At 38.2% G+C, this 12,787-nt stretch overlaps 1 protein-coding gene across 2 annotated transcripts in view; it reads left to right on the top strand.

Moving 5' to 3' along the window:
* The first annotated feature begins 2,273 nt into the window (after positions 1-2,273).
* Positions 2,274-12,787, top strand: part of LOC139753718 (zinc finger CCHC-type and RNA-binding motif-containing protein 1-like) — a 95,501-nt gene continuing 84,987 nt past the window's right edge. Inside the window, exons 1-2 of one of the 2 annotated variants that reach the window (XM_071670453.1) lie at positions 2,274-2,559; positions 7,148-7,311. In XM_071670453.1, the coding sequence (XP_071526554.1) occupies positions 7,169-7,311 (143 nt within the window). In that variant the 5' untranslated portion in view covers positions 2,274-2,559; positions 7,148-7,168. The remainder of the gene's footprint in view (positions 2,560-7,147; positions 7,312-12,787) is intronic. The other variant, XM_071670455.1, reaches the window with a different exon arrangement.

Below are 12,787 nucleotides of genomic sequence, written 5' to 3'. Positions count from 1 at the left end.
ATACGAAGAACATTAGTTAGAACATCAAGACATCACAAATGCTGGACAAAAGAACCACTGGATATTAATTATCACCGAATGTGAGAACAAGATACAACAAACACAGGAAATAAGGACTAATATATATATATATATATATATATATATATATATATATATATATATATATATATATATATATATATATATATATATTAACCCTGGGGATAGGGGAATAAGAATACTTCCCACGTATTCCCTGCGTGTCGTAGAAGGCGACTAAAAGGGGAGGGAGCGGGGGGCTGGAAATCCTCCCCTCTCGTCTTTTTTTTTAATTTTCCAAAAGAAGGAACAGAGGGGGCCAGGTGAGGATATTCCAAAAAAAGCCCAGTCCTCTGTTCTTAACGCTACCTCGCTAACGCGGGAAATGGCGAATAGTTTAAAAGAAAAAGAATATATATATATATATATATATATATATATATATATATATATATATATATATATATATATATATATATATATATATATATATATATAACAAACGTGATTTATGGATCACTATGTGTGAGGACCACGGCATATGACAAACACTGGATATAGGGACTACAGGTTAATGAGCTCTGGATATAATTACCATAGTATATAACGTTAAACCATTGGATGTAATAGCCACTAAATATTACAGATACGGATAATAAGACAATTCATAAACAAACCATTGGATATAAGAAACCGCACGGTATACCAACTGTGAATATGAAGACCACAGGATATAGGAATCACCGGGAATAAGGACCACAAGATATAACAAACAATGGATTTAAGAACCAGTGATCACACTGGATTGAAGAACCACTGGATATAAGGGCCGCAGGGTCTAACAAACACTGGATGTAGCGACCACATTAATATGCTTTGTGTTATATTCTTTGGTCCGTATTTTCAGTGTTTGTAATATCCTACGGCCATCATAGCCAGTGTTGTGATATCCAATTGTTCTTATACGCAGTTTGTTTTATCTTGTCCTCATAACAAATGTATGTTATATACAGTGGTTCTAATTTTCAGTGTTTATCATATCCCGTAGCGCCCATGTCCAGTAAGGTTTTTGATTCTGGTGGTGAAGGAGGATAATCAGTTCAAGTATTTATTAAGGTATCACAAAAATGAACTTAAAATTAATGAATATAATAGCAAACATTTCCAAAGGCGATAAAACATGTGCTTCCTTAAACATTATATAAAGTATAATCAAACAGGTGGGATAAGACAGGGATGATCAAGGTCTCCATAGAATTTTAAACTTGACTGACAATAATTAGAGTTAACAATGACTGAAGGGATTGGACATATTATTTTTGACATGGAAGAACGGCCAGAAAATAAAAAAGGATAAAAGTAACAAGCAATTAGATATACGAGAATACATAATAGGTGAAGTTTTAAAGTACAAAAAATGAAAAAGCCAAACAGTTTTGAAATATATATACGTAAGTTATTGCTCAAAGCTGTAATCAATTCTCACTTGGAAAAGTATAGTGAAAAAGCATAGCGTTATCTACAATACTGTAGGGATAAATCATAGTGAATCTATGAGCAATGAAATAGCCATACGGCAAATAGTAGAAATTGCTGGATGTAGGCAGATATTGGGAGCATCAAAATATATATACCCAAGAAACAGCATTAAGAGGGGGAAATAAGTAGTAAAGTCAAGGATTATGGAAAGGCAGATTGAAGGTCTACAGTACAGAATGGGGGATAAATGCACTCGACGTTTCGATAACGATAGAATTTTACTGATGATAGAAACTGCAAGGCATCTGTAGTATTGAAGTACGCAGGCTATATTTCCGTTTTTATATTCATTTGGTAGTTTCCCTCTTTCTCATAACCCAACAATTAACGAGTTATCTAGAATCGATGAATAGGTTTTAAGGTAAAAAAAAAAAAATGAAAGCGCAATAGCCATATATCATTCTTTAAAGCAACAATAATGATTCCATACGAGTACATCACTTGATATACCTAGGAAACGCACGCCCTCCATTTTTCAATTGTACCTGAGCGTGTTGGCCAAATCTGAACGCGGCAAGGGACACACGTATCTACTAATAGAGAATATATCTGATTTTAGAATTATCCTTAACACCCAAAGAAAAACTTAGATAATTATAGTTTGGTTTATTTAGCTTGACGTTGACGGATTCAATGAAATTAGCAATTAATAGGCTTAATCGCCCAAATTCAGACTAGCCATCTGAACGCAGAATCGCGATTGAAATCCACCTTTGTTTATATTTGGGGGGTTTAAATGGACGTTCAAACTTGACAGCCTGAAGGTATTTATTCAAGCACCTCCTGCAAACCAGTGCGCCAGTGACGGAAAGGATATGTACTCTGTGTATAGCATTATTTTCTGGAGTATATGTGGTGCTAATGGAAACTGATAAGAAGCGGGATCTTGGTCTGAAAACCCGATTTGCGGCTCAGTAGCTCTATCTCCTAGACCCAGTCAGTATGGTTGTGGTCCAGGATCTTATCATGGCAACAGCTCGTCAAGACTTCCTTATAATTGTAAGTATGAATATGAGAAAGATTCATGTCAAGAGTCTATTTTGCCCCCTTATCACTAATAGTCTTAGACTTTGATTTTATTCTTCAGTACTACCGTAATATATGGGGAAGGAAACGAGGTTGCGGAACATGAATTAGAGCATTAGATATTGAACGATATTAGATAAGGTGATTGTAGAAAGTGTACAAGGGAAAAATGTGGGGTAGTTAATGTAGGTAAGACACTTTTTAAAAAAAAATCCTCAGATCATATGAAAACCTCCCCTGAACTCCTCGGGAATGAAGATTTATGCCATTGTTTAATATTTTGGTTCAGATATACCAGTCACATCAACTAATGAGTATGGAGCTAATGGCGCCGAGTGTCAGCAAATAGCACAGTAAGTGGCCATGCATTCTCCAGTGCAAGAGCAATTTAATGTTAGTATGTTTTGCCTGTCATTTCAGCTACTAGATGAGGTTTTTATAGGTTTTGTTGAAAATTTACAAGTGTATCACCTACTATAACATTAGATAACTCCATTTTCTTAGTAATGTACTTAAACATCATTTCTATCATTATTTGCTGTCGTACAATGTAATGCCCATATTCATTCTCTGCAACTGGTTGTATTCACTAAACACTAGTATAGATGAACAAAATCACTTAATATCCAAATCTGATAACGATACAGGGCTAAAACAAACTTTCTTTGACTTCCTGATCTGTCATAGTTGGTGTATGAAGTGCAGTATCCTTTAGAACACTTGTTATGTACTGAACAAATCATGGACTTCATGGTAAAGTTCCACTTGAGAGAAGCACAGAACGAACTGTTGGGTTTGAAAGAAATTCATCTCAACAGACTCTTTATAATGAGCAAAATTAATTTACAGTAGGGGGGGCTTGATTTAGAGCAATGATTTTATTTAATGATGAGTAGATGAGTGAGTGGGGTGGGCTATGAAGATCAGAGAAAATGTGGGGTAAAAGCAAGTGAAACTTTTTGAAATCAATTTAACCTGTGCGAACCTCACCTAAGGACCTAAATTTACCTTAATTTTTGATGTTGTCAAAATGTACTTGTAATGTGATCTTGATTTTGCTATATTGATTGCATGTGTTGGGAGAAAGTGAACACATCCCAATATCTGAATGAACTGACAATATCATCCACATATTTTTTCAAACAATGATGAAAATAAGGTAAATTTAGATTGTAAGAAAAGTTAGGTAAGGTAAATGTAAATGTAGTGGAAGTAAGAATGAGGTTGATTTCAAAAAGTTTCACTTTTACCTACATTTTCTCGTATCGTTATATATTTTCGTAATTCTTCCTACTTTTACATTTCATATCATGTAATGAAATATATAGCTCCAAATGATGCTCTCCTGGTCTAAACCACTTTTACAAAATGTAAAGAGCCCATTGATATGTATTTCTGTGATGCCCCTAAACTAGAACTTTATTCATTTTGAATAATGGTGGATTACATGTTGTCAAAACTAGAAATCAAGTGGGTTAAAGTCCAGTGTAGGTGTTTTACAGAAATAACTAAGGAATATCGGTGATTTTGTCGTTGCAGTTGTAGTATACTGTGTGGATGAAAAAATGAGAGCTGAGCATGACTTGGAGCATTTTCTTGTGTAACAATAGTAAGTCAAAAGTGGGGAGGGCTGTTAAAATCAGGGAAAAATGTAGGGCTTATTAACAGAAAAGTAGGTAAACCAGTTGTAAAAATCAAGAGCCATAATGAAAACAGCTGCCATTGCCCTCAGCACATCCTTATTTTTTATATGCCATAATAATCATAGAGTAATGGTGAGACTGAATGGTAATTTTTTTGTCTTATGCTACTTCAGTACAGATTTAGAGACATAAATGCCTGTTCATAGAAAATCTATATTATAGAAAAGTAAAATGATCGACAGATAGATGTCTTCGTGGCAGTCTCAGGCCACTCTCATTATTAGTACAACTATCTATTAGTAATGATGAGATGAGGATTAATGGGTTTTTTATGTAAATCAGTACATCCATAGACAAAAAGGTGTGCATTTTAAATGGTCTTGGCTAATATGGATCCCCATTGAAAGGGATCCCTGTCCATCACTGTTGTTGATATGATGTGTTATGATGTGTTCAGTGATGATGATATGATCATTAATAGCTTTTTGAATGAATTTTTATGCTTTAGTATGTACCACTATACAAAAGACTGAACATAGAAATTCTACAAACAAGTGAAATGATGGACAGACATAGAATATCACCCTTTGATCTCAGTGCACCGTTATTTTTAATATTTTCCTCAATGAGTGGTGGTGATTGTTTTTAGGCATAACCTGAGAATTACATCCCTGAATATGTGCTTTGTGCTATGTTGAAGGAGTATGTTCAATATTTACATTTGACAAACGTGTTAGCTTTAAAAATTACACAGGAAAATCAACAAGTGTAGACTACTGTGTCCTTTGGTGTCTCCACTTTTAAGAGAGCAAAAATGTAAATCAAGCAGATGACTTCATGAAAAATATATATAAACTTCATGTTTTGTAGATGCAGATGATACCAGGCACAGAATCATCTAGAGGGGAAAATATTACACACATTTGTCCAGATCATACCTCTTGTTGAGTAAAGTCTGATTGATGTAGCCTAAAATATTTGCCTAGATGAAAGGTTTGTCACCATGGCTGTTTAATATGTTTATAGATAGGGTGGTGAGGGAGGTAATTGCAGGTTCTGGGAGAGGAGGGTGGAAATGCAGGCTGTAGGGAGCAAGGGGACTGTGGATGTGTCAGTTGTTGACAGATTCAAGTGAGAAGTTACAGACATTGGTGTCTGAGTTTGGGAGAGTGTGTGGTAGGAGGTTTAGCAAGGCAGTGGGTCATTCTAGTTGGGATGTGAGTTTGAATAGAGAAAATTTGGAGGAAGTGGACTGTTTTAGATACATGTGAGTGGACATGGTAGCCAATGGAACCACTAAAGTGGAAGTAAGTCAAGGGTGGATGAGGGGTCAATGGCTCTGGGAGCATTAAGGAATGTATAGAAAGAAAGTTCATTATCTGGAAGGGCTAACATGGCTATGTTTGGAGGTATGGTACTTCCATTGTTGCAATAACGTAAGGCATGGATTGTTGATGAGAATGTACAGAGAAGGATGGTTGTGCTTGAAATGAAATGTTTGAGAACAATATGGGGTTTGAGGTAGTTTGATTGAGTAAGTAATGAAAGGTTAAGAGAGAGGTGTGGTAACAAGTGTGATTGAGAGAGCTGAAAAGGGTGTGCTGATATGGTTTGGATGAATGGAAAGAATGAATGAGGAGAGATTGATAAAGAGGATATGTGTGTCAAGAAGTTTGCTGATACTCACCCCAGCTCTCATTTGCCCTTTTTCTAAGCCCCTGCATCTTCCTTTTGACCTCCTGCCTCTTTCTCTTGTTACATCTCCCAATCACTCACATTCCTTCCCTGTAAGTATTGCCCATACCCCTCTCTTTCCTTTTTTTCACTTGCAAATCTACTTTCTCTTCCCACCACTTAGTACCCTTTCTCACCTGCCCAGCTCCTACATTCTGTATGCCACTCATTGCCTGCTATCTTGCTAACACAAGAAATAGCAGTTAATTATGAAATTCACAAGCTATTCATCATTTCTATTCACTTCACTGAATACCCCATACTCTCCAGTTATACCATCAACTGCCACATTACTCACCCTTGCATTTAAAACACCCATAACTAACACCTGTTCTTTCATCAAAACTGGTAACACGCTCACTCAGCTGCTCCCAAAACATTTACCTCTCATGATCTTTCTTCTCATGACCAGGTGCATAAGCACTAATAATTACCCATCTCTCACCATCCACTTTCATATTTACTTACCTTACTTTCTTTCACACACTCCCACAACTATTTCAGCAGTATTGGCACTCCTTCCTTAGCTCTTGTTGTCACAACAACCCCTGACTTGTCTTTTAACATTTCCAAACATTACTTCTCTTTACCTTTGACCTTTGTTTTAATCAGAACCAGAACACCCAGGTTTCTTTCTTCAAATGTACTGCCTGTCTCTCCATTCTTCTCTTCTTGGTTACATCCACACACAATTAGACATCTCAGCCTGAGCCTTCGAGGAGGATGAGCTGTCCCCGCTTAGCACCTTGTGTTCCATCGTTCAGAAACTGAAATACAAGAAGGGGAGGCTTTGCAGCTCCCACTCCCGACCCCACTAGTAGCCATCTACAACACACAGGGAATACAGAGGTAAAATTCTCTCTTCCTACCCCATGGAGATTGAAGAATGGAGTGGAAAAGATGTCTCTTCCTTGTATATCAGCTAACTGTTCTAGGTGTTCTATCTCATTCTTGTATCTCCCCCCGACAATGTGATCATTACACAAAAGTGCACTTAGGAACTTATGTTTCATTTTCCTCATGGTTTTGTACATGTACTAGATCATGTGCACCACTTTGACCTCTTGGCTCAGCCCTCTGTTCTTAATGCTACCTCACTAATGTGAGCAATGGTGAATGTTTATAAAAGAAAGTATTGATTTGTGTGCGTGTGTATATGTATACATATTTTCTTTATTTTTCAGAAAATTAATTGAAACTGCCTAATGATGGCAGATACACGAAGTGGTCCTAGCAGAAGACACAATCTTGCCCCAAGTCGCAGTACTGTTTATGTGTCCAATTTGCCCTTTAGTCTTACCAACACAGATCTGTACAAGATTTTTGAGAAGTTTGGCAAACTTGTAAGGTAATGTGAAATATTTACACTTGTTTGAGAGTTTATCCATGGGGTTTCCTTTCTAGAACTGTATGTTTTTCATTGCTACCTATCATTTGTGCTTTTGGCATAGATAGTATGAGATTTGCTCTTGAGTAATAGTGTATAGTTTCCTAGTAAGTGAACTTGCTTTTATTGTCAATAACATAAAAAGATGGGGTCAAAGTTGACATTTCTGTTTTTCTTCATCCTCGTTTGCTGTTTCCCTAGTAGCAAGCTAGTACAAGGAACATGTGAAAAGTGGCCTCATTTACTTACATCCACTCTTTAATTGTTATTATATGCACTGAAACCACTGCCTACTAATCCACAGCCAAACCCCCCATACCTTTTCATTGTTTCCCCTGGGCACTTTCTATGCTCTGGTTAAGGCCATTAATAGCAAATTGTCCCTTTTATACAATATCACACCAGTTCACTCTTCCTGTACATGCCTCACATTCCTCTGCATGTTCCAGTCCTGATCACTTAAAGCATCTTGTATTCCATCTTTCTATGTCCTCCTGGGTTTTCCTTTTCTCCATGTACCCAGCACTTCTGAAGAGTATATTCTCTTCTCAGCTCCTCCTCATTCATCCTTATCATATGTACAAACCATTTCAGCAAATGGTCTTCAGCTCTTTCATGCATACTCTTCTTATAACCACAACTCTGTCTTGCCCCATCATTTTTCTTTGACCAGCCCTCCTTACACCACAAATTGTTCTCAGGCATTTAATTTCCAACACATTCATCCTCTCCCATACTTTTGATTAAGAGTCCAAGCCTTGAATCTTTACAATATTGTTGGGGCTACTGTGCTATCAAATACACCCATTTTACATTCACTGATTAGTGACCTCTCTGTACTTATTCCTCAGTATGCCCAGTGACCTTTATTTCACTAAGACACCAGAACCTTTATCCATTCACCTACTCCATGGCCTATTTCAGCTCCCATGGTTTGGTCCACTGTCATATCCACTCCCAGGTATCTAAAACGCCCCTCCTTCCAAGCTCTCTCCATTTGAACTCACTCCATTCAACTAGTATCTCCACTGCTAAGGTTGATTACCTAACTTTTGTTCAGATTAACTTTCAAATTTCTCCTTTCACTCACCCTTCTAAACTCAGAAACCAGATTCTTGAGTCTCTCACTCAAATCTCCTATCTGAGCCATGTCATCAGCACACAGTAATTGACTCACTTTTCAAGCCTGCCGAACCCCAAAAAAACTGCATACCTGCCTCTTACCCCAAGATGCTTGCATTAACTTCCATCATTGCCCCATCCATAAACAGATTAAACATATGTGGTGATACACACATCCTTGCCATACACCCAGCTTTATCCAGAATCACTATCCCTCCATTCTCCCTACTTGCACACATGCCTTGCTCTCTCGACAAAAACTCCTCTGCTTCAAGTAGCTATCCACCCACGTCATGTATTTGTTGTATCACTTTCCTCAAGCATATCTGTCATTTGTATGCTTCCTCCAGATCCTTAGGTGCCTCATACAAATCTATCTGATTATTGTATCATTTCTCAAGTTTTTGAGAGCAAATATGTGATTCACATCCTCTACCACACCTGAGGCTTCATTGATCTTTCTTAGTCTGATGCTCTGTGCATACCACCACCCTCTGAGTCACCACTCTTCCATACAACTTACCAGATGCACTCAGACATCTACAACTGTATTTCAAACATTTGTTTTTATCCTCCTTGTCTTTATACAGTGACGCTATGCAAGCATTCTTCCTATCCTCGGACACCTCACCTTGAACCATAGCCACGCATTCATTGAAATTCGTAACTAACCAATCAGCAACACTGTTACCCCATTTTTTAAGAATTCATATGCAATCCTTTCCAATCCAGCCACTTGGCTGTATTTCATCTTACTTCACTTTTCACCAATCCGCATGCTGTAACTCTCTTGCTCCGCATATTTCCACATCCCAAACACCTGACATCTGCCATCCTTTCATCTAATACATTTAGCAAACCCCAGTATATTCACTCCATCTTTTCTTAGCTTTATTTCTGCCTGTTACCACTTCCCCATCTCTCTTATTACAAAAGTTTTTGTGTGATAGATGTAAGAAGACAAGGGATCTTGAAATCCCTAATGCCTGGAACCTTAGATGACTTACTGCCTGAGTTTCTGGTGTGAATCTTGCTGCCTCCTTTTCTGCTCCTTGTTATCACCTTGTTTTGGCTCTTCCACATGTCATTTCCTTTCATATGTCCCACATCAGCCAATCATATCTTTTCTTGACTTACTGCATACTTGTATATCTTTGCAGTTGTGGTGTTGGAGATTTGTTGACACTGCTAAGTAGGTAGTATGACTGCTGCACTGCTAGTTAACTTACTACAATGCATTGCTGTAAATGCTCATATGCATGTGACTTACTGTGTCATACTTTTAGAATGTATTAATTTTATTGCATCATACTGATATTACAATAGTGATTTTATACTGGCATGTAGACATATTTCTTGAAACTATTGAATCAACTTGTTGATAAATCATCGATATTAGTTCATGAATGATAGGATACATAAACTTTTTAACTTTAACCTACATAATTCATGAGAAGGAAAACAGCTCAGATGTGCCAGTTGGATTTTTAGGAATGGGTAAGTTAAATGACTTACTGTTTGTAGGTGGCAAAACTACAAACAGAAATGAGTTACGGAGAGAGAACAAAAGCAGGTTGTTGAAAGTTAATGTGTACAGAAGTGAGGTTAAGAAGTGCATTAAGGGTTAAGATAAGATGGTTTTTGAGCTAGGACGTAGAAGTAGTGGATTGCTTGAGGTACGTGGGCTTAGACCTGGCAGCAAATGAAGCCATGGAGGCTGAAGTGCATCTCAGTGTGGAAGATATGGATAATTTTAGGATTCTATGAGATAAAACACAATGGACCATAACTAATAATTAATAAAACTTCAGAGAGATTACTCTGATTTTTCTCTGGGATTAAGGAGAGATTGTATTTTCAGCATTATATTATATTTTATCCCTGGGGATAGGGGAGAAAGAATACTTCCCACGTATTCCCTGTGTGTCGTAGAAGGCGACTAAAAGGGGAGGGAGCGGGGGGCTGGAAATCCTCCCCTCTCGTTTTTTTTTGATTTTCCAAAAGAAGGAACAGAGAACGAGGCCAGGTGAGGACATTCCCTCAGAGGCCCAGTCCTCTGTTCTTAACGCTACCTTGCTAACGCGGGAAATGGCGAATAGTATGAAAGAAAAGAAAGAATTAAAAAGACATCAAGTTTGATGTTGGCTTTTTAGGTAGTTGTTGGTAGGCATCCACCTGGGTATGGGGAGGGTTAGTGACAGCTTTGTAGTGAGCCCGCACTTTAGTGGTTGTGAAGTTGCACTTCTCTGACGCACGTAGCTGTCTGTTCTTTCTGCCAAACCCACACATGGACTATTGGCATTCTGTCCACAGACATACAATTTCTTCTTGTAGCACATGATACTCAACAGCACGTAACTCCAAGAGTTCATTCTTCACAACTTTAGATATTTTTGCAGTGAGTGCTATGTGCTGGCCCTGCCTTTTGGCAAAATGGTGGGAACAGGAGATATAGATAGCAGGCAGGAACATTAGGTAAAAACACTAGGTGGAAGTAGTAGGTAGGAACATCAGGCAAAAGCATTAGGTAGGAGCATTTGCAAACATTGCACTAGAGTTGCCTTTTGCCTTTGGCCTGTTAAGGGTAATGCACTAAACGCAAAGAAGTGGCACTGGAGTTCACTAGTTATGGAGAGATTATTTTGGTGGCCACCCCCTTGAGGGAATTCTAGTGGGCAGGTGTCAGAGATATAGATAGATAGACATCAAGTTTACTGACATTTGCTTTTATCAGCTCACTGTGGCAATAGTACATGAGGGCACCATTCTTATATGAAGGTTCATGAAATTAATGTAAGTGTACTGAGACACTACAATTATTGCTGATGAGTTTAGTACTTGGAGAAGAACAGTTATTGTTGAACCTGAAAAAGGAAATGCAACAATGTTACAATGGCCTTTTTCCCAGCTCCTTGTGGGTAAGGTATTTATATAGCTCAGATGGCATACCTTCTTGAGTCCAAAAGGAGTATGCCTTCAAGCTAGCTTTGATCATTGCTCACTTATGTCGTACTTTCTGAAAACGTCCACCTTTCATTTTTCTTGGAAGCATGCCATTGTGCAGCCCATTCGATAACCCTCTAACATCCATGCAGTTTTATTATCCCTACCCTAGACTTTTATGGTTTTCATAACCATGCATAAGTTTTTATCCACACATAGTAACAGATGAACATGAGTAAACTTTGTAATACTCATGAAGTGACTACTGCTTTACTGCTGTTGGAGTTAAAAGAGGAGAGTGTTGGTTTCATGTATGTATATTATTATTATTTTTATTGTTTTTCTTTTTTCTTTCATACCATTCGCCATTTCTCGTATTAGCAAGGTAGTGTTAAGAACAGAGGACTGAGCCTTTGAGGGAACATCCTCACTTTGCCTCAGGGATTATTATAATTATTATCATTATTACTATTATTATTATTATTTTTTTTTCATTTGCTTTGTCGCTGTCTCCTGCGTTTGTGAGGTAGCGCAAGGAAACAGACGAAAGAAATGGCCCAACCCACCCCCATACACATGTATATACATACATGTCCACACTTGCAAATATACATACCTATACATCTCAATGTACACATATATATACACACACAGACATATACATATATACACATGTACATAATTCATAGTCTGCCTTTATTTATTCCCATCGCCACCTCGCCACACATGAAATAACATCCCCCCCCCTCATATGTGCGAGGTAGTGCTAGGAAAAGACAACAAAGGCCCCATTCGTTCACACTCAGTCTCTAGCTGTCATGTAATAATGCACCGAAACCACAGCTCCCTGCCCACATCCAGGCCCCACAGAGCTTTCCATGGTTTACCCCAGACGCTTCACATGCCATGACTCAATCCATTGACAGCACGTCGACCCCAGTATACCACATCGATCCAATTCACTCTATTCCTTGCCTGCCTTTCACCCTCCTGCATGTTCAGGCCCCGATCACTCAAAATCTTTTTCACTCCATCTTTCCACCTCCAATTTGGTCTCCCACTTCTCCTCGTTCCCTCCACCTCCGACACATATATCCTCTTGGTCAATCTTTCCTCACTCATTCTCTCCATGTGCCCAAACCATTTCAAAACACCCTCTTCTGCTCTCTCAACCACGCTCTTTTTATTTCCGCTCATCTCTCTTACCCTCACATTACTTACTCGATCAAACCACCTCACACCACATATTGTCCTCAAACATCTCATATCCAGCACATCCACCCTCCTGCGCACAACTCTATCCATAGCCCACGCCTCGCGACCATACAACATTGTTGGAACCTCTATTCCTTCAAACATAGTCATTTTTGCT

The sequence above is a fragment of the Panulirus ornatus genome, chromosome 15 (assembly GCF_036320965.1).
Source record: "Panulirus ornatus isolate Po-2019 chromosome 15, ASM3632096v1, whole genome shotgun sequence".
NCBI classification, from domain to species: domain Eukaryota; kingdom Metazoa; phylum Arthropoda; class Malacostraca; order Decapoda; family Palinuridae; genus Panulirus; species Panulirus ornatus.
This window is presented reverse-complemented; position numbering and strand designations above follow the sequence as displayed.